Source organism: Fonsecaea monophora, assembly GCF_001642475.1.
Source record: "Fonsecaea monophora strain CBS 269.37 chromosome Unknown Scaff22, whole genome shotgun sequence".
Lineage (NCBI taxonomy): Eukaryota > Fungi > Ascomycota > Eurotiomycetes > Chaetothyriales > Herpotrichiellaceae > Fonsecaea > Fonsecaea monophora.
This window is the reverse complement of record NW_019173953.1, coordinates 121187-141437: the sequence shown is the minus strand read 5'-3', so window position 1 is coordinate 141437 and position 20251 is coordinate 121187. Positions and strand designations below refer to the sequence as shown.

At 51.5% G+C, this 20251-nt stretch overlaps 8 protein-coding genes across 8 annotated transcripts; 1 reads left to right on the top strand and 7 right to left on the bottom strand.

Moving 5' to 3' along the window:
• Positions 1 to 696: 696 nt before the first annotated feature.
• Positions 697 to 3024, bottom strand: AYO21_04104 (hypothetical protein; the record flags this gene model as incomplete). The annotated part of the gene is made up of 1 exon (XM_022654077.1): positions 697 to 3024. One exon carries the CDS (start codon positions 3022 to 3024, stop codon positions 697 to 699), a length of 2328 nt encoding a protein of 775 aa, XP_022513592.1.
• Positions 3025 to 3656: 632 nt separating this feature from the next.
• On the bottom strand, positions 3657 to 4637 carry AYO21_04103 (hypothetical protein; the record flags this gene model as incomplete). Its single annotated transcript, XM_022654076.1, has 1 exon — positions 3657 to 4637. One exon carries the CDS (start codon positions 4635 to 4637, stop codon positions 3657 to 3659), a length of 981 nt encoding a protein of 326 aa, XP_022513591.1.
• Positions 4638 to 6400: 1763 nt separating this feature from the next.
• On the bottom strand, positions 6401 to 6864 carry AYO21_04102 (hypothetical protein; the record flags this gene model as incomplete). The annotated part of the gene is made up of 3 exons (XM_022654075.1): positions 6401 to 6439; positions 6493 to 6566; positions 6624 to 6864. The coding sequence occupies 3 exons, from the start codon at positions 6862 to 6864 to the stop codon at positions 6401 to 6403; spliced, it is 354 nt and encodes a 117-aa protein (XP_022513590.1).
• Positions 6865 to 11307: 4443 nt separating this feature from the next.
• On the bottom strand, positions 11308 to 13487 carry AYO21_04101 (hypothetical protein; the record flags this gene model as incomplete). The annotated part of the gene is made up of 2 exons (XM_022654074.1): positions 11308 to 13021; positions 13426 to 13487. 2 exons carry the CDS (start codon positions 13485 to 13487, stop codon positions 11308 to 11310), a joined length of 1776 nt encoding a protein of 591 aa, XP_022513589.1.
• A 263-nt stretch (positions 13488 to 13750) lies between these two features.
• Positions 13751 to 14848, top strand: AYO21_04100 (hypothetical protein; the record flags this gene model as incomplete). Its single annotated transcript, XM_022654073.1, has 1 exon — positions 13751 to 14848. One exon carries the CDS (start codon positions 13751 to 13753, stop codon positions 14846 to 14848), a length of 1098 nt encoding a protein of 365 aa, XP_022513588.1.
• A 94-nt stretch (positions 14849 to 14942) lies between these two features.
• AYO21_04099 (hypothetical protein) lies at positions 14943 to 17161 on the bottom strand (the record flags this gene model as incomplete). The annotated part of the gene is made up of 2 exons (XM_022654072.1): positions 14943 to 14975; positions 15053 to 17161. 2 exons carry the CDS (start codon positions 17159 to 17161, stop codon positions 14943 to 14945), a joined length of 2142 nt encoding a protein of 713 aa, XP_022513587.1.
• A 442-nt stretch (positions 17162 to 17603) lies between these two features.
• Positions 17604 to 18812, bottom strand: AYO21_04098 (hypothetical protein; the record flags this gene model as incomplete). Its single annotated transcript, XM_022654071.1, has 2 exons — positions 17604 to 18688; positions 18740 to 18812. The coding sequence occupies 2 exons, from the start codon at positions 18810 to 18812 to the stop codon at positions 17604 to 17606; spliced, it is 1158 nt and encodes a 385-aa protein (XP_022513586.1).
• A 578-nt stretch (positions 18813 to 19390) lies between these two features.
• Positions 19391 to 20204, bottom strand: AYO21_04097 (hypothetical protein; the record flags this gene model as incomplete). Its single annotated transcript, XM_022654070.1, has 5 exons — positions 19391 to 19471; positions 19525 to 19727; positions 19831 to 20006; positions 20076 to 20092; positions 20148 to 20204. The coding sequence occupies 5 exons, from the start codon at positions 20202 to 20204 to the stop codon at positions 19391 to 19393; spliced, it is 534 nt and encodes a 177-aa protein (XP_022513585.1).
• Positions 20205 to 20251: the final 47 nt, after the last annotated feature.

The window sequence follows — 20251 nt, the reverse complement described above, 5'->3', positions numbered from 1 at the left end:
CGGTTCCGTGGGAAAATGGCGCTTGGGTGAGATTACGTTGTTATAGGAAGGAGTCGAGAATGGTAGTGAGATGTATCACCTTGAAGTCCTAACAAGATCGTGCAGCGTCTCGGGTTGGGAAATGATGCTGGCTGAAACGCCGGAAGGGCGAGGGAGCGGCCGGCTAAACTCTCATTGTTTGTACAAGATGTGGTGTGTCTCTTCGATTGATTTATTGTATGCCCTAACAGAAATACCTTAAAAAAAAGATCAATTAACCAGAATCTTCCATAGCCACCGCTTTTCCCTACATACGGTCCCGAAGAGAAGGAGGAGCTGGACGCAGACAGAGCAGGAAAAGATGCAGATATTGAGCTTTTTTGTTTTGGGTGTAGAATATCTTGGCAAATGAGCTCTCGGCTTAGGGCGGCGGGTCTTTCGCCTTGATCGGAACATCGAACTACACCATTGGTTTCATGTACTACAGACTACTTCCTTCCACCCTCCTTGCTGTGTCTTCCTAACAATAAACTCTTGCTTGCTGCTACAATATCGCTCAACACTTGACATGCTTTGCAATGGAAAACGCCGTTGCCACTCCACACCCGTTGTCATCAAGTTCATCCAGGGATCAATCATGCTAGTCGTATCCAAAATTACCAGGTTGGGCCAGTCTCGTGGCACCACCCCGTGAAAGACAGAATCCAGCCAGGACAGTTATCTCCCGCCGGCACCCATTCGAGCAATACCCTCCAGGATGCGACCTCCATATCCAGAAGCTTTGCTGTTGCTTGAAGGTGCCTTCAGGCCAGATCCAGGGGCTGGAATACCCGAGTATTTCCCAGCCGTGGGCTTCTGCAGCATACTTACTGGCCGAGGCCGTCCTGGCAAACCTGACCTGGTCTCTCCGCCGTTCGTGCTGCTCTTGAATCTGTTGGGGCTGGCTAATGCTGACGCCGAATTTGGTCGCCCGTTGCCATCTTCACTCCGAGGTGGACTGACAGGCTGTTGTGGGTGTTGCATGACGCGTTGTTCTTCTTGCTGGGCACTCATTGTCAGGAAAAGATCCACCTGGGCAACCAATTCGCCCTTCTCCACCCTCTCTTGTTCAATCTCTTTCCGAAGTGAATCGGTCTCAGCAGTAAGCGAATCAACTTGACCACGGAGCCCTGCTGCCTCGGCCTCGAGCATTTTCTTCTCAGCGTTAGTCTCCTCGTTCCACCGGCGGAGCTCTTCAATCTGCCCCTCCATCTTAGACATGGCCTCGCTTTGGCCCGGAATAATGCCACTCATGGTTGCTTCTTTCTCTGTTTGCAGCTTGAGTACTTCCTCTTGAGATGCCTTAAGCTCCATTCGAAGCTGTTCGACTTGCTTGATCCATCTTTTCTCATAGCTGACCTTCAAGTCTGCCACTTTGCGCTCATGTTTGCTCTTGTATAATGCATGTAGCTCGCGAGCGACCTTTTCGGTTGCGTCCTTGACGGCAAAATCAATATCGGTGCTCACGCCGGGCGTTGCGGGGGCGCCGGGCTTCTCGGGGCTTGGAGTAGACCTGATGCGGTCAGACCGCAGAGTGTCGAGGGAAGCTTGAAGTTCAAGGATCCGTACTTCGTGCTCCTCCGATCTTCGCTCGGCATCTTCGGCCTGTTTTCGAAGCTTTTCCTTTTCCCGTTCCTCGAGAAAGATGTTCTGTTTGACCTCCCTAAGGACTTCCTCCATCTCTCGACTGCGGCGCTCCAACTCTTCCTTTGCATGTTCCAACTCCTCCCGAGAAGCACGCTCGTTTCGGAGCTCCTCACTCGTCTTGCCTACTCGCACTTCCGCATCAGTGACGGCACGTTTCAGAGCCATCACTTCTGCCTCCTTGCCGGAGAGGGTTGCTTCAAGGCCGGAGATTCGTGATTGCAGTTCCGACCGAAGGGTCTCTAGCTCTCTGGGAGTAATGGTGGGAATTGACCGTGGCGTAGCCATTGGTTCAAGGTCGATATCCAATAGATCCATTCCTAGCCCGGTTGTTGCGCCATACATGCTATGTCTCTGGGTAGCAGGTGTTGAAGGGATAGGTTTGTCTCCGAAATGAGCTTGGTCCTGCTTTTGCGGAGAACGGCCTGAGGCTCGTTCGCGATCCACGGAAGCTTGCGACCGATGTACTGGACTTGGGTTGACTTTGATTGGGAACCCTTTCCTTCCAGAAGGACTTCTCCTGATGGGCCGTTGTGCAGAGCCGGGAGGGGGTATCAAAATGTTTGTTTGTCCCGTGAAATTCAAGAGATCCGTTGGAGAGTCGTTGAAATAGGTGCTTCTTCGAGGCGTCGCTTCGTCCTCCTCATTCGATGAAATGCTCCGCCTGGTGGCCGACAGTAGGCGCAAGGGGCGTTGAGCAGTCCCGGGTGTCCCGGTGATTACAGAGGGCCTGAGTTGTTTTGAAGGCGACCAAGGCTCCTGCCGGGATTGGGATGGCGTGTCTCTCAGATTTGCGAATCTGGTCAGGTCTGTGGGGATCGCAGAGATGGTGCTCAGATCCCCAATTGTATCATCATGGATAGTTTTGTCATCCAGGCTTAGAGTCAAGGTCATTGTATCCACCTCCTCCTTGGTGCAGTCTGTAGATATGTCGATGCCATCATCAAGAGTATGGTGTATTATTGACTCTTCCAGACAATTATCTTGCGCATCTGCGTCCTGCTGCATCGTGTCGATCGCACGCGTGAGGCCTTCGTTGAAGCGAACAGTAGGCTCAGCAGGAGAGCCGGGGGGAGAGCTGTCGACTTTCGACTCGTCTTGTAGGCGGTATTTGATCGGCGACAACGTCTTTCTCGGACTCGAAGGCTGAGTAGAGAGCGTAGGGGATGGAATGGGATCGTCCATGGCAGGTAGAGAGATATTGGTTGTATCAATTGGGGCGGGCTGCGCGAGAGTAGTGGTGGACATGGTGCTAGGAGATTTTAGAGCTTCTGGAAGAGGCTTCTGGAGAAAATCGAGCTTAACAGGGGAGGATCTGGAGTTCTGCTTGGCGGGCGACAGGGAAGATAATGGCTCAGGCATGGTGTCGGTGAGGGACATCGAGGGGCGCTAGGTCGTCGAGGGCGGTGCAGCAGAATTGAGATACGAGGACAGCCATGAGATTGTAAGTGAGAGAAATAGAGTACGATAGATGAAGGTAATTACTGCAAGGGGTGATGGTATCCCAAGATTGATTTGTTGGTAGCGCAGAGGACGTGTGTCCCAGGTACGCCTTGCTGTCGTTGCGCTGGGTGACAGAGACAAAGAGACCTGGGAAACCAAGTTGCGGTGATCTTGGAAGCTCGCTTCGCTTCCCCTTCGTGCTGCCCCTTGTCAATATTATTATTATTGGGAATTACTACGTTGGTCACGCCAGTGGAGCCCGATGGGATAAACAATGCCAAGACGCTAGACGCGCCCTAGCCCTATAACGGCTCTGTGCCTGAATTTCTCGCGTCTCTCTTCAGCCTGCGCCCTGCATGGTGCGTTTTGCCCTCGTGCCCTCCTCCCTATCCCATCAGCCGCAACCACTGAACAGATGCCAGCTCATCAATTGTTCTTCTCCTGCATATGACCTGCATTGCCCCCCCCCTCTGCGTCACAGTTGCTGAGCGGGCTGAACGCCGCCACCATCCAAACACTTATGCATCTTGCCCCTCTAGCTCGTCACCCGCCTATATTTCTCCTGAGAATCTTCGCCACACTGATAGTTCTGTAATACTTGTCCTTTCTGCAGAAGCGCTTGTCTGTGCCTCGATCCTCTGCTGTCTCTCTTTCCACAGGAGTCGGGCCACTCCATTAGTGGCCAATCGAGCTCCTTCACTGCGCGAACCGCTCCAAACGCCCTTCCTGACGAGAATGTCGTCTATTTCGAAATCCACCTCGGTTTGATTACTTGAAGCCACATCTGCAAGCCCATACTTCTTCAATATCTGCGATGCCCAAAGTGGACCTTTCCAGATAAGATGCTCAGTCAAGATTGCTTGATCGATGTTGAATGAAGCCCCGGAGAGACTGCCGAAGCTGCTGACGCTGGAATCCCTTGGCCTGAACAAGAAGACACTACTCCAGACTCGCATTGAGCAGACGCTAATGGCGCCTATAATACCTTCTAATTCCTCGAGCATGAGTTCGTGTCTCAGGAAATGGACAAATTCCTCTGAGAACTGCTTTGAGATAGACTGCTCGGCATCAGGGGAAGGGACCAGTAAATCCGCCGTTGCTGAATTTGACACTCTCAACGATGAGTTTAACACCTGGTTGAATATTTCAAACAACACGAAAGGTTCTCGAGCGCAACCTCGCAGGGTAGGCACGGCGGTACGGGTTGGGTGTATCATTGCCCTATCCAAGTCTGCAGCAAGAAGCCCTGTCATGCGCAGAAAATTGCCAAACGCCATGATATGGATGATGTTCGGTTGCTGAATGCCCGAGGAGAATTTATTTCCTTGCTTGTGAGTGAGGTAACGATCCCGAACTCGCGCACTGATTCCGTATTTCGAGCACAGGTCATCGAGCAAGAGATGGCTTTGACGATCTGCTAGTGCCCAAGACCGCGAATTGCTCAACCTGAGGTTTGGAAGATCTCCATTGAGGTGTGCATACCGTACAATCTGAGCCAAGATCTCGGTTGGCAGCTCGGGAATGGGCACCATCCTGACTGACGGCGAGACGAAGTCAGCGAGAACAGATGATTGTGTTTGCGAAGCGGGCTTCTAGCTTTATACGTATCGCACGTTGCTGTTTATCCTTCACATCACTTTTCAAGGGGAGGAGCTGATTAGTCGCGGCAGATGATTACAACTCGACCACAGTCAAGATTCATCGCCACGTTCAGTAATGGTCGTTAATGCATTCTGGCAGGCCAGTACTAGCGGCTCAGGGTGTTGCCTTCAAGGCCTCTTTACACTGCCCATGAGTTACAACGTCAATCGAGAGCGAACCACCGGTGCGCATCTTAAGGTCCTCACTATGCCGCTGATCGAATGGCCAGAAGGGGCAATGGATTAATATTTTTCCGCGTCAACAAAACCCCGATTGAATTTGCCCAACCCCCTGCTTCAACCTCTTTCCTGGCTATTACACAAGACAGTTTTGCGCTCGGACTGCGACGTCCCGGGAGTTCCCAGCTTTTTGGATCACCATTTCCTTAATGCGAGCTCTGAATCTGCTGCGACTCTACAGCGATCCTGCTGGGCCAGGACGGTAGTCATTAGTTTCCCGAGGGTGGGAAGATGGAAAAGAAAGAGAGATAGGAGCGAAGATGGAAAACTCGCATAGAGAAAGAGAGAGCTCCCCCGCTATAAAACGCAGCCAAGCTGGATACAGCTATAGCTGAACCGGAATATTATCCCTACGAGGAGATACCTTTTTGGAAGTAGCGATCAAGAAGAATACACTACCCCGGACCAAGACCCAGGTATCTCGAGGCTTTCCTGCTCCACTTTGTAGCCTAGATGGTAGCGCAATGGGTAACAAAGTCCCTCGTTGTGCTCATTATAGCGAGCTGCCGTTATTGTTAGTGTGCGATCGAGACTTGGTCGATTGCGTGATCCTTTCTGCGGCGGTGGGTTGAGATTTCACACGAGGTAATCATGAAGTCCCGTCGAAACATTCAAGTACGAAGAACAGCAGGGAACGAGTGAATGATGTCATTATTAGCTCTGACCTCCCCAACCTCTCCTCCTATACTCGGTACAAAGCAGGACAAGCAAGGGGCTTGCTTGATTACCCGGTGCTTTTTCAAGACACAGTCCCTGAAGGGTCTAGCGCCCCTTCTCCAAGCTGCCACTCGAGATTCGGGAGGTGTCGGGGGGTGTGAAACATCAACTTTATATGTTGTCCTTACCTCGACATTCTCGCATCCCTTGTCCCGTTCTCCTTTTCCCTTCTTCTGAGTACTAGATCCCGACCGACCAGCGTATGAGTGGTTTCGTGAATTCAGACCATCAACCCAGACACTGAAGCTCTGTCAAGTGAAGACTGAAATCGAAGAGAAGTGGAGAGAAGATATGTTTGACGAAAAATAGGTTGATTTTGCTAAAAGGAGTGACTACCTATACCGTCGAGATTTTCTGGTTCCAAAAGAATGTAATTGCCCCTCAATCCAACCATCCATCCATTCCCATACCCTCAACCTGAAGGTCGAAGAATAGAGTCAGACTCTCCGGAAAGTTTTTTCTTCTCAGGGGACAAAAAAACTTTTTCGTTGCGCGCACACACAATTGACACTTTTCAAGAGCAAACTTTTTTTACTTCGCAACCTTTTTCCAGCCGCAAATGTGTTTTCTTCCAAGAAATGAAACAATGACAAAAACTCTCAACCTCTTAACAAGTCCTCTCTTTCCAGGCGTTGGTGATGTTTGAGCTTATCGCGGCCCTGTTGTCGAAGGGGAACCATGTTGTTGGTGTCAGGCGCTTAAAGGCCGATGGGAGTGCACTGGACGTTGACGAGACCCTGAGCGATATTAGATGGTTGTTGTGAATAGCGTGCTGGCAAAGATGACTTACGGTTTGGTCGCCAGTGCAGCAAGCAGCCTGGTTGTTGCCGCAGGCCTGTTGGAGAGGGACCTGGACGCCAAGGACTAGAGAAAGAAACATCAGCACATGTTTTCCCGTTAAGAAGAGTGATGGAAACTAACCGTTGACCGGGACGGGGCTGCAGCTGCCACCGAGGAGACCGTTCAAGCTGCCGCTGAGGAGGCCGCCAACATCGCCGCTGGAGGTGCTGGTGTTGCAGCAGGAGATGACCTGGCCGTTACCGCACTGGTTGGCGGCTTGGTCGACAGTCAACTCGCTTCCGCTGTCCATGCCGCGAGCCTTCATGGGAACGCCGGCGAAAACGCCAGTGGCGGCAAGAGTGACGAGGATGAGAGTATACATTGTTGATTTTGTTGGAAAGTTGCGAAATGAGCGTGGGCTTTTCGAAAAGAATTAAATGAGTGTGGTTGGAAAAAGATTGAATTGTCTGATGAAGGCTGTTCTGATGAATGCTGGAGAGGATGAAGATAGGATGTCAGAGTTGGGGAGAGGACATGAGTTATATACCTTTTTGGACGGGCTGGGATGAAGAAGCAGACCCAGCCATCAACTACATCTCGACAGTACAGTGCACAGTGTACAGTGCTCCATCTCCTTTGGGCCCATAGATTGATGCCTCCTTGGACCAAATCGAGGTGGCTTGCGGGAAGGGATCGGCAGGGGCCCCAGGCCTTCGCAGGGGTGAACGGACTTTTGGAGTTTGTGGCTTGAACCTTCGGATGGCTGGATATGATGCTGTGACAAGGCACATATTCCAAGATATAGAGTCCCATCTCCGACACCCTGCATAAACCTTAACGGTGATTAACCGACACGGCAACCCACCCCCCGCATTCCTCCTTGCCAGACTTGTTCATCCATTCTCTTCTCAGGAGAAACAAAGATATCGGGCGGGGTTTCAATGTCCGGAAACATGCAGATTCCAGGAGATGATCTCTACGGAGTGGTAGTTGTAGATCGCACATCCATGGACAGCTATGTGGTGTGTGCTGTATGCGCGAGTGGACCTCTCTACTTTGGTACCATGTACCCCGTGAACGGGAAAACAGGAACATCGGCTCTTCTACGGCATGGCTGACGGCTGGCTGGTAGCCGTGGTGGGCGCTATGAAAGCTTAATTGGTAAGGACTTTCTCACACAGTATATCGGGAGTCGGGAGTCGGGATTTACGCCAGCAAGGGGGCTTGAGAGACATTTACCATTTTACTCAACGCCTCCAGGGCAAGGACCGAGGACCAAGGGAACGAAGTAAGGGGTCAACTCAAGCTTAGAGTCACAGATGCATACGTAGATACATGCATACATACCACAAAGTTCAGACATGGATGTCACCAGACCCTTTTACCCCAGTGGCAAGCGGCAAGGGGGAAAAGTATATCTGCATCCATCTGTAGAGTTGCGCCCTCGACTCACGGTGAAGCAGCATCAATGCTTGTACTCGGTAGGGGAGTCCGATCGGGTGGCACTGGTACTTTTTGGCTTCCGAGGGGGCTCAATGTCATGGGTCATGGACGGTATGTCTGTCTGTTCTCGGGAGTCGGGCTCGCCAGCTTCAAGCAATTGAAAGGGGGCTTGATTCGCAAATACTCTTTGCCACATTCTGCTGCGGTGGACAGGATTGAAAAAAAAGATATGGAATTCCGGTGCCGATCAGGCCTGCTACTGCTGTTGTGAAGTGAGTGAGCGGTGTCACCTTGCAGAAACCCCTTCGCTGGGGGTTATGGGTATGCGATCCGAGGACCGTCAGAGCATCCACTATAATATCCACTACGTGAACAGTGCTCTGATTGGCGGATGGCGGGGGGCATTCAACATCCAGTGAATTGTGGACGCTGATGTCGATGCCGCTTTCAGTGGAATGTTTTGATAGGATTCACCAAGTTCTGGCTGAGTGTTGGATGGGGCATATCCATTCATCCTTCTTGTGCCAGTTCCCAGGGGATATTTTTCTCCTGGCAAATGTCCGACATGTGGAGATCATAGGCCGTGGAATCTGCAATGAAGTACTATTGACCACTCCTCAGTATCAAGACTGAGTAATCGGCGAGTACGGCTGCACTTTTTCGGTCAGCCCAGGTGTGCAAGTTAGGTCCACTGTATTTTCGCTCACTCCACTCCATCCAATGTGCTCTCAGACCACGTCAAAGTCCAAGGATCCGCCCAGCTGAGTGAGCGCTGATGTCGGGACCCCCAAACAGCTTTACATATCTGCCTCTTCCCACTGGAAACCTCCACCGTCGATCCCGGGAATTAGCAAAAACGTGGAGAAGAAACAAAGTGACAAGCGCTGACAGTTAGGTCCACGTCTGTCTGGTGTTTTCAGCCGAGCTGCACATCACCTTCAAGTCAATCACCGTCTCATTGCTACCATCTCGGACAACAATGCCATGAATGCGACTATCTCCCGATCCGAACACCTCTGCAATATCATTCAAAAGGCCGTTCTGGTCGATGAACACCCGTAGGCGGAGATTTGGTACTGTGTCCCCGTTTTCTTGTCGCGTCTTTGAGTGGATGTTGGACCCGCACTGTTGGAGGTGGAGTGTACGTCAGGACACCAACGACGACAATGTCCCCCGTCTTTTCAATATGTGGTGTTGCCGGTAGACAGGGCACAGTATGGCTCGGACATGAGTTCCGGGCGTATGATTGAATGCGGATGAAGAATCATCGCAGACCTTCCTGGTAAGGATGTTGACACCAAGACTATGGTACAGTACTGGTCAGTATTTGCGGGCTGGTTATATGGAGGGCTTGGCAAGAATGACAGATATCTGGGGCACCATGACATCTCGGATGCGCAAGAAACAGCGGGGAATGCGGACAATATCCGAGGAAGATGACCTGCGTAGGTAGGACAGGGGGCTCTGTGGACCAGGTGCTGCACCATCATTTTCATTGTCAGCCATCTGGCAACTGTCACAGTAATCGTGACTGAAACGTTCAGTGCTTTGTTTGCTTGACAATAAAACTCCTTCGGTAATGAGATCCAAGCAGTTTCTTGCTGGAGAGAGGGGGGGTTGGGAGGATCAGTCCCAGCTCTCTGTCATGGTGTCGTCCTCTTTGAAGTTGCGCTAGGGCCAAGTGCTTCGGTACCAGCAATGCGGCGTACAAGTACACGATCCGAACTCCGGGACGGCCCAGACCTCTCCAGAGCCCACCCAATCACCGTAGAACATGGTGGGCTAAGCCCAGACCTAGCGCCATCGGACTTCCGACAAGAGAGGGGGTGCTGATCTCCGCATGGACGAAGCCCACCAAAAGCGGCGCCACATGTCGGCCGGATTCGACCAGATTTGACCCTGTTCGGCCAGATCTGGCATTTTGTGTACCTGCAAAGGTAATTGCTGGGAGATGAAATTCGCCTGCTGCGGTGGTGGTTGTGCCGTTTCGGGTAAGGTCGCAGGGCCAGGTCCGCCGCTGCTTTTGACAGGTATAAGAAGGATCTCGTCGTCCACATTGTCGCCAGCATTCACACTTATAAGTATTCATTGTCCCTCTCTGACATTCGTTAGCCCTGATGCATCGTCTCATATCCTACCATTTCTCGTGATATTTGTTCAATTTTTGCCCAAACCCCTCACAATATGGTGTCATTTTCACCTGCCAAGAAGCGATGCAGCCCTGCAGGCCGATGCAGCATGGCGATGTATCCAACCCGGCAGCATGCACGAGGAACGGCTGATGGCCAATACCGTCACTGTCACCAAATTCAATGTGTGTTCAACAAGATGTCGACTTCACAGTGAAGATCCCGTCGTTCACACCATCAATGAGAGGTTAGGCATGAGATTAGCATTGTGTTCGGGAAGTTCCTGTTTCCTGTGGGCGAACTTTTTACCTTCTAGGGTGGGGATCTGAGATAGAGGCAGCCATGAAAAGGCCTATGTTGACTATCTCTGTGCAAGCTTTTTCATGGCTGCCCCTATCTTTCACTCTTCCTCTAGGCAGGTAAGTTTCCTACTTGGAAGACGAGCTTCTCGAGCACATGCTAACTTCATGCCTAAAGTTGAAACCGTACAGGGCCTTTCCGCCGGGGTTCTTGCTCCTCGGGACCTCTCCCGCGCTCTTTCACGATGTAATCCGACTCTGGGACTACGTGAAAAAACTGGTCCTTCGATCGTCCATGTAAGTATTCATCACGAGATCTCGCATCCTGAATGGAGGTTCCCTCATTTTGGCGCATGCCATCTTCACAACTGCACTTCCCCCTTTTGTTCAACTAGGCAAAAATGGGAAAACGTGGACTTTGCAGCGGTGCTCTTCGCTTGATCCCCCGTATGCATCAATGCATGGGAGTTGTATGTTGGCGGAAAAAGGAGGGCCCAACATTGTGAATGGCAGAAAGCAGGACAAGGACTCAAACAAGGCCTTTTAGTTATCCAACCCACGAAAATAACATGGCAATGACTCTTCCCACATGGACTCAACTCGTTCTCGTTCTTTCATCTTGACCTCGCCCAATGTATCCCTTCTCGTCCCCAGCCAGAGAGTGCTCACCAATAAGCCTATTCGTTCACATTTGTATCTGTACAACAGAGATCTCTTATCCTTCTCCCATCCCCCTTCTTGCATGATAAACAGACAGTGGACTCACAATTCTCCATTCGAAGCCCAATGAGACAGGGATCAACCAGAAAAATGCATGTGTTAGATATTGATGTTGAGCATTTATTAGCCTTGGGGTTGTGACAAAATCTCGCGCATCCAATTGATCCGTATCTACTCGGGTAAAAAACCCCTTGCTTTTTCTTTTTCAGAAAGCCAAAAGAAACCCCCAATACTTTACAGTTCATCTTTCTTGGTCTCATCAACCCCAGCACCACTGCTGCCACCGCCGCCATTCTTCTTCGAGGGTGATTCGCAGACCGCGGCCGTGCCAACCTCCATGCGGTAAACGCACTTTTCGCTCTCACTGATCTTCCAGATCTCCTCCTTCTCCGAACAGGCAAGAATGACCCTCGTACTCCTGTTCGGTCCGTTCCAACAATGCTGACCGTTTTCATACTTCATAACCAACCGCTCGCCCGTACCGAGCCCCTTTCCATCCGTGGTTGGGGGCTCGTCGACATATTCCGTGTCAAAGCCGACGAAATTGCCCATTCCCGTATGTGCTCCTCCTTTCTTGGGCTTTTGCTTGGTCGACCCCATGAAACACAGCTCATACTCATACTCGCCGCTGTCCTTGGAAATGCACGTGTCTTTCAACGCGCGGAATATGCCACCTTCGGGACCGTAATCCTTTTCGAGGTCCTCGCGGAATCGCTGTAGGTCGTTTTCGGCATTGCGCACATCCCGCTCTGCATCGGAGAGAGTCTTTTTCGCGTCCTGCACGGCTTTGGACTCTTGAGTAGCGGCAGAGGAGTTGACGGACGTATCAGCCAATATACCGTTCTCCACAAGTATCTTGCGGAATGAGGAAATACTTTCGTCGAGCCACAGACGGAGCGACGGCGGCAAGTAGGCGCTGAATCTGTAGAGAGCTGCCACGTCTGATTCCGCCTCGGCCTCTGCGGATAGGTCGTTCTCGAACTCGGCCCAGTTGATCCCGTTTGTCTCACTGTCCTCTGTGAGAACAGCGTCAAGGTCACGGTCTTCGGCTTCGGTCCAGCCATCGTCAGTCTCCCTCGCGGCATAATCTTCCCACCCGCGAACAGCGCGTTTCACTCCATCATCATTGAAGTTGGGGTTATGTTCGTCCTTGAGCGCGGCGAGAATGCCTTCCAGTTCCGTAATCCGAGCGACCATGCTGTCTCTCTGGTATCTTGTCTTTTCCAAATGGGTCCTCAACTCGTCCACCCGCGATTTCGCCAGCCCGACGAGAACACCGACTTTACCACCACCTTTTCCACTGGCATTCCCTCGTATAGCCTTTAATTTCTCTCTTCTCTCCACCTCTTTCAGATTCTCGTCCGCCTCCTTGACATGGATCTGAAACCCCTTGAGTTTGATCTGGGCGTCCTCGATCTTGATCTCGACTTCTTTCCTGAGCCGCTCCGCTTCCGTCGTCAGCTGGGACTTCCTCTTCAACGCGGCCCTCAGGCTCTTTTGGCGTGTCTCCTCCGTCTTGCGGTATTCCTTGCCGATCTGTTGGCAACGATCCTCGCACTTGATGCCCCCGACATTGGCCCACTCATCCGACCCGTCACAGCACACGTCATAGTCGCATTTGCCATCGTTCACACTCTCAAACCGCAGATAGGCGGGGACGTGGCCTTTGTTCTTGCAGTAGAACCCTGGTAGGGCAAGTGTACTATTTATCGAGACGCTGGCGGGTGTGTCAGGGCCCGGGTGGTACTGTGGAGGAGATAAAGGGGAGAGGTAGGAGCAGGCCGATGTGCCTGGCTCATCTGAGCCGTCGGGGCAGTCGCAGAAGTCGTCGTTGACGCGGGAGAAGGGGATGGATATCGAGGGGTTGGAGATGCATGTGAATATATTTGACGGCGCACTCTTGTAGAATTTTGCAACTGCGGAAGCACATGGCTCAGTTCTTAGCTGTCTGAAACCAATCGAGAGCAAAAACCATCCAGATTGAGGGGGAACCGCATGGATATGGGGTGTGTAGAGATCGAGAGTCGTTTCTTACATTCTGGACCGACGCCTCTGGGCCGTGAAGACTCAGATGCCCTTGTTTCTGCCGCCCATGCCTGGGATACGAGTAATTGAGAAAGTACGAGTAGTTCTGACCTCAGTATCATCTTGGGATCGCGTGAGAACAGTCAGTCCATGGGCTGAAGGTATGCTGTATTGTCTCTTTTGTGGACGTGTCGAACATGAAACTTGTCCGCAATTGAGCTCGGGCCACCTTCCTCGACAAACTGGACTTTTTAAGGGGCCCGCGGCCTTGTGACGTCGATCTCCTTTTCGGGACATTCCAGCCTTGTTTGTTGACCTTCTACTTACAGCCCCTTGGAACCAACACGTAACGCGTACCGGTTCACTGGACTGCAAGTCCTCATCGACATTATGGCTGCGGAAAGGAGGAACAAATTTGCTCAGATAGTTGACGGGGAAAACTCTGGAGAGGACTTCCAGAAACATGGGCCCAGCATGGCAGGTCCTCAGATATTCCCACATAAGTCGACGCCTCTACTCGCAGCATGGCGCTCTCCATATTCATCTGCCTTAATTCAGATTTCCTCATCCAACACCTCAAGCGACACACTATCATCGCCTGCTACCTTTTACCTCCGAGAAGGGCTCCGTTTCCACTTCCCGCACCTCCACCATGGACACATCCAACATCAACACCACTCCCCGAAATCCTGTGGAGGATCCCGCCGCTGCCAAAGCAATGACGGGAGTGGCCTGTTCCAACGCGGCCTTCATCGCCGATAGGACACCTCGTGGCACAAAAAGAAGTCACCAAGCCGCATTTGGGGTTGAGCCCTGTGAGTATGACGGCCTTGGTAGTGTATGCTATTGCTACCCAGGCCTTAAACCAGTAAACAACCCACCACGGGTTCAGCTGGAAAGGCCGTCGGCGTTAAAGGCAAGTGATATGGCGGGGGTTGATGAGGCTCACCTTGGTCTGGGCACGAGCCGGGGGTCCAAATCAGACCAAGTCTCTCGAGTGGTTTCGACCAAAAAGGCCGTCAGCTTCAACAGCCAGGTCAAGCAGGTGGTCTTCTCGCGGAACAATGTCATCGGCTACGAAGCTGGGCTGATGACCACCTGGATCTCTGACACTCCCAGCGTCGCCTGGCAGAAGTCACAACTGAGAAGGGCAGTCTTGCAGCGTGAAAGGTGCCTGAAGAAGGCTAGAGACGGACATATACCTGCCTGCGTCATGCAACTAGGGTCTGGGGAAATCTGCAGGGCTTACTCTAAGGCTTCGAGGGAGCACGACGAGATGAGCTCAAATATAGCTTCCTTTGCAGATATGACATTCCCGTCAAGTGCAACAGACCTAAGTGAGACAGGGGTCCGTCACTTTCACACCGGAGACCTCTATTTCCAAGCGATCCAGGAGGTCGAGAATGTTGTCCAATATCAGTTGTCCGCCTTGGCGTTGGATTCGTTGGACTCCAGCAACAGTGCCAACCACTCGCTCCGCAGTGCCATTGAAGATCTCCACAGATGCACCAAGGAGAACCTCACTCAGCTCTTGAAACAATTTGGCATCATATATCCCTATCACAGTCCGAAAAAGAGGTCTAGAACAGCGCAAGACGCTTATCTGGACAGCGATTGGACTGAGGCAGACGCCAGAGCAGAAGCACTGTTCAATTCATGCGCAAACTTGCGGGTGGTAGGAGCCCTGAGGAAGATTGTAGAACAGTTCAAGATAGAGCTCGAAAAGCAGATAGGATCGACGATTGACTGACGTCTACACCATGGTAATGGTGGTCTTTTTTGAAAGGAAGATGCAGTCGTTAGGAGACTCGGATGGTTGATCAGCGTGGGGGGACTTGCAAGGCTTACCCTGCTGACTGGGATCGGCGACCGTGTATCTGTGACCATTGCAGCAGGCAGTCCCAATTCTCTTCCTTCTCCCATGCTCTTTGTCCAAAATGATCCAATAATTCACTTGTCGCTCTTCATACCCGTGGGAAGCTAATAACAATAACTCGAATTCGTCCACAAGGATGCGCGCACGGAGGCCGGGGTCAGAGAACGCTTCCACGTCAAAGCCAATGCTTTCCTGGTCGTGAATCTTTCGAGGTTCCCCTGTTGGGATTTTCAAGGTCGCTGAGTAGAACGCTGACGGCTTGTGGGTGGAGGGATTGCAAGTATCGTCCGGGAAGAGCACAAGTGGACCGTCTAAGACGAACCAGTATTCTTGGAACATGACGGCCTGAGTCGGTTTCATGAACCGGACCTTGACAATATAACTGGTAATTTGAAGATGCTGGCCCGGTTGTAACTCCAGAAATTTGTCCAAGAGACCCCCTGAGGCACTCTTCTGCCACAGGGTGGCTAAAGGCGTCGCGATACCACCATTGTCCAGCACGCTGAAGGAGGCATGGACATCTATCCCTGAGAAGTTTGATATGAAATCCTGGGGATTACTCCAAGTCATCTCAATCACACCGCGTGACGATAGCCACGACCATGTGGGAAAGCCAGGGCGACGGGTAGTGCGCGGAGGGCCTGGACCTGCTGTCGTCTCTAAATGGCGATCTTGAGCAGCCCAATAGAGTCCCAGAGCAAATCCGCTTTCGAGGTCCTGATGTACAAAATGGCAGTTCTTTGGTTTCAATGCGGCAACTCCACACAAAGAATGTAACCCACTCCTACGCAAAATTCCCCGAAATGCGTTGAGAAAGTCAGCGTCCAATGACAAGTCCCTGATTGTATATTCCCGAATATCTTCGGTAATCTCGAGATCATGCGCATTGGTTGCTCCTGTCCGAAACAGCGTCGACCGTAATGCATAAAGATCCAATCGGCAGTCGTCAAATTTTGGCAGATCTTCCACCAAAGTCTCATAAGCTGATGAAGCTTTACACACAAAATGCCACTGCTCAGAAGTGAAGAAAAGACACCTGCGAGCCAGTAGCGCCTCTTGATATGTCCAGCCTCGACTACTCCACCTAGAGCCTTGTAACAGCCCGCGCAGTTCAGACATGTTCGAGACTAGTTTGGTGTCACCGACTCTGAGAGCAGGTTGTGTGCACCTGGGTGTCGAGATTCCAGGAAGGCCTGTTTGCGAATCGTCTCCCAGAGCAACGAGGACAAGGCCTGCCTTGTTGTACAGATAGTCCATCTTGTTGATAAGGACCTGTTTGGAGATTGCATCGTCTTGATCGATACAGATTGCGTCAACCCATAAATAATCACACCCCAGTTTATGAGTAGCAACAATGGCATCTCTTATTGTCTGGGGCAGCAATGCTACCTCCAAGGCTCCGACTGCTGTATACGCTTTTCTTGTCACACCAGGCTGCGCAAGGCCCCAGCAATAGCTCAACGCAAAATAATCCATGTCCGTCGAGCCATCGATAAGGGTTGGAGGGTTTGTCCGGCAATTGATCAACCTTGTCTTGACAGTCAATTCAGGGTCTAGTTTCGTGCAACTTGTGTGGCTAGACCGACATTGTCGCAGGCAATCAACGATGTGGCCATATTCGATGGTGTTCGGATCAATATGTCGTGCCTTTGCTGTGGTGTTTCCAAAAGCCCATGCACTACCTGTCTTCTGGCCAGATGGAAAGATGAGGTGTTCTGATATAGGTCCAGTTCTCCAATTGTCAAATGGTCCTAAATTTGGGCCAGACCAACGGAGCTTCAAACGTTTGTGATAGGAGCCACAGGGCCCTTGGTTCGTTCCATCTTGATTGTTTGCGTCCTTCCTGCAAGACCGTGCCTCGATGTAGGCTCTACTAACCTCGTCGAAAGGATATTGCGGCTTGTTGAGGAAGACAATTTGTGCACAAAAGACACAGCAGGGGCAAGTCGCAGTTAACATCGTCCGATTGAGGTTGCCAATGTCAGCGACCGCAGTCTCTTGTGAGTCTGACTGGGTCTCCAGTAATTTGAAGATGGCTTCAAAGTTGATGAGTTTACATCGAGCGCAGAAGGCATGGTTTGGACTCTGCTCCGCTGAAACATACTGATAATTACGGATGGAACGCAGCCGTTCTTCATGCTCTTTTTCCGGGTCACGCACAATGACATGAGCGGTATGGTCTGCCATGACTTGGGGAGCAGAGGCTGGAGGTATAAGACGAGATGACTAGAAGGATTTCGTAGCTGAGAAGGAGGGAGGAAGTTGGGCGTTTACTGAGACTTGAACGAGGCGCAGCCTTATTAAACTAGGTAACCGCACAGCCTCGTCCACGCCACGAAACTAACGACAACAACACGCGACTAGGCAGCGTGCGTAGGTAGCTATGCAAGGCTCACAGAACTCTTTAGATGTTGAAGAGAGGCGCAGTCAGGTACTGAGTTGGTACGCAGATTGATCTATAGTTCATGGTTCATTGTGTATTACTGCCTATCCTCCCTATGGTTTGGACTCATGAATGAATATCCTGTTTGTCTTGGGCACCGGCCTAAACTCCACATTGCTCTTTCCTGCCTGAGTTATTCATGGCCACATCCACTCGAGGTTCTCGTTATTCTGCAATCTTGTTCACCTAACGCTCTTCCGGCGCAGGCTTAGCCGGCGATGAAGGCTCGCTGCAGATGATATCGAGCTCATCGCTGTCGTCCTCATCACCCCCTTCGCTCGACTCTGCGATTTCCTCGCCATCTGCCCCGGAATCAGCCACAGTGGCGTCTTCCACCTCCCCTTGGGTGCCCTCGGTGTTGACAAGCTCGCTGCCGGGATTTGGTTTGTCGGAATCCGAATCTTTCAGTGCTGGGGTGCTAAGATCCGCGTCGTTGCCATCCTCGCTGGCATAGTGTCGGGCATCTCTGATCATGCACTTCTCGACAAACTTTTCGATCAGCGCTCCCATGGTATCCGCACTGGAGAGAGAGCGGCCGCTAGATGACGACGGTTCGGTGGTGTCACCCGTCTCTTCCATCGGGCTTTCCTCAAGGGAAGCTTTGTGAACAACTTTGGCTTCGCTGTCGGCGACTGAATTATCTTGATCTCCTTCTAGTGCAGGGTTATCGCTCTCTTCTGCACCCATAATGTTAATCCCGATGAGCTTCAGGTTATCACGGAGCGGCAGCAACGTCGTCTTGCCCTTCTGAATTCCACTGTCCAATCTCTTGAGCTTTTTCCATGATGCGATGATGTCGGCCCAGATGGAGTCCACGCATTTCATGCTGATTGTGAGCTTTTTGACAGCCTCGGGCGTCTTTGCGAGATTGGTGCCGTTTTCCTCTTGTTCGGTGAGCACCGTCTGTGCCACCTTTTGCAACTGCTCGAATTTGCCCACCAAATGCTCTGCAACACCATGGGCCTGCTGAACTAGCACCGCGTAAAATTCGAAATCTTTGATGATTCGCAAGGCGGAGATTTTTGCTGAGAGCACTCTCACGTCGGAAGTCTGTGATTCAGATCCCTGTGCTCGCCGCTGGTGACGGTGCTCATCAACTACGGCGCACTTGATGGCGAATTGTTCATGGTCGGCAGTCCTGGCTTCGTGAGCGAGTTCGCAGGTTTGGACACTGAGGTCGCTGATGCCTTGCTTTGTTATGGACAGAAGTTGGCGTGTGCCTTCACCAGACGCAAAAGTCGGAAGAATGAACACTTGGCTGGCGGCGACATCTGGAGTCTGGTTAATGAAAGCGCGCCACGATGTAGAGCAATAGCACTTACTGTCTCCCCACACGGCTGAAGTGTAGCTGACATCGGCATTTGCCCACGGGTTCTCTTCTGTTTGCGCGCGCATCTTGGATAGACGATGATGTATGTGTGAGATGAAGAGTTCCAAGTGTCTTCTTTGATCAATTTGACAAGACACACACACAACAAAAGGTCCATCTTCACAGACAGCCAGGGTTAAGGCAGCGAAACTTAGGGCAGCGAGATTCAGTGCTGGTAGAAGCAAATTCCTTGGCGCGCTCACGGTGATATTATCATTTCACAAGTGACAAGTCGCCAAACCTGGGAACTTATCCGGAATGTGAAGTGACAGGACAGAACAAAACGAGTTGGTGTTGAAAGATCTAGAAACTGGACAAGAATCGTGCAAGCAACCATCGGGCCTTGGAGATCCTGGACTCAAATTAGCAGGATATGTATATATACTAGACCTTGGAGGAAAGAAGAAGAGTTGAAAGGGAAAAGAAAGTCAAGTCTCAAAGGTCTTTTTCAGTTGCGCATCAGTTGAGCCCGAATGGCATCCGGCCTCCTTCTTGGTCACCTGATGTGCCCTTATGTACAATCCGTGGGAGGATGAGCAAGTCAGATCTTGTAGTTGATTTGACCTGTCGTCTCAGTTTCAAGTCTTTTTGGAACTTCCATGTCTCACTTGCCACCCTTTGATAATCTCTCAGCTTCCAACTCTCGCTCTGCTTGCTGATAGTATTTGGCGGTGTCCACACCGTGCTAGAATGTGTCAGCTCGTCACACCTTCAATCATCTAAGGGAACAACTCTTACCTGGTTGTGGTTGACAAAATTCGCCCATGGTACCACATTTGCCATCAGTGCCGAGTATCTGCTGTTCCGCGCCGCCACACCTTGCATGTACGGGGTGAGGTCTGACTTGCCATAAAGCGGCTCCCCCCTCTTAACTTTATCCACCATCTCCCTCATGTCCATCTTGACTTCTCGTTCGTTTTCCGTCCAGCCGTAGAACCTCACTGTCGTCGCATCTTCATCAGCCCACGCTCATCGACTCCGGTGCGCGAATCTGTTCTCGCGGGTGGTACCTACAGCAACTCCTTTGATAGACCAATCCCGCACCTGCTATCAGGCCAACGGCACACCCAAGTCGAAAGGCCATGGGGAATGCGCCTCTGCCGGAAAACGAGGGTGCGTAGCGTTCCGTGACGAGCATGAAAGCCGGACCCACGGCTGCCATTCCGGCTCCGTATAACCAGTCTTCTCTTCTTGCATATCCGAATGCTCTTCTCCAGTGACTGAAGAATCATTGTGTCAGTAACAGGTCGAGGGAAGCTTCTAAAACGTGCGAGGAACGAGGAACGTACGGGTCTGTGTCGATAATCTGTCACAGGTAGATATTAGCTTGAATTCTGCAACCCGTTGTTCTTCCACCTTACCGGATAGTCTGTGTCCACCCGCTTGGGCGGGATAAACACCTTCTGCTCGTCAGCCATGGTTGTAGCGACAGTGCTCACTCGAACGCAGTCCGCAGCATTGAATC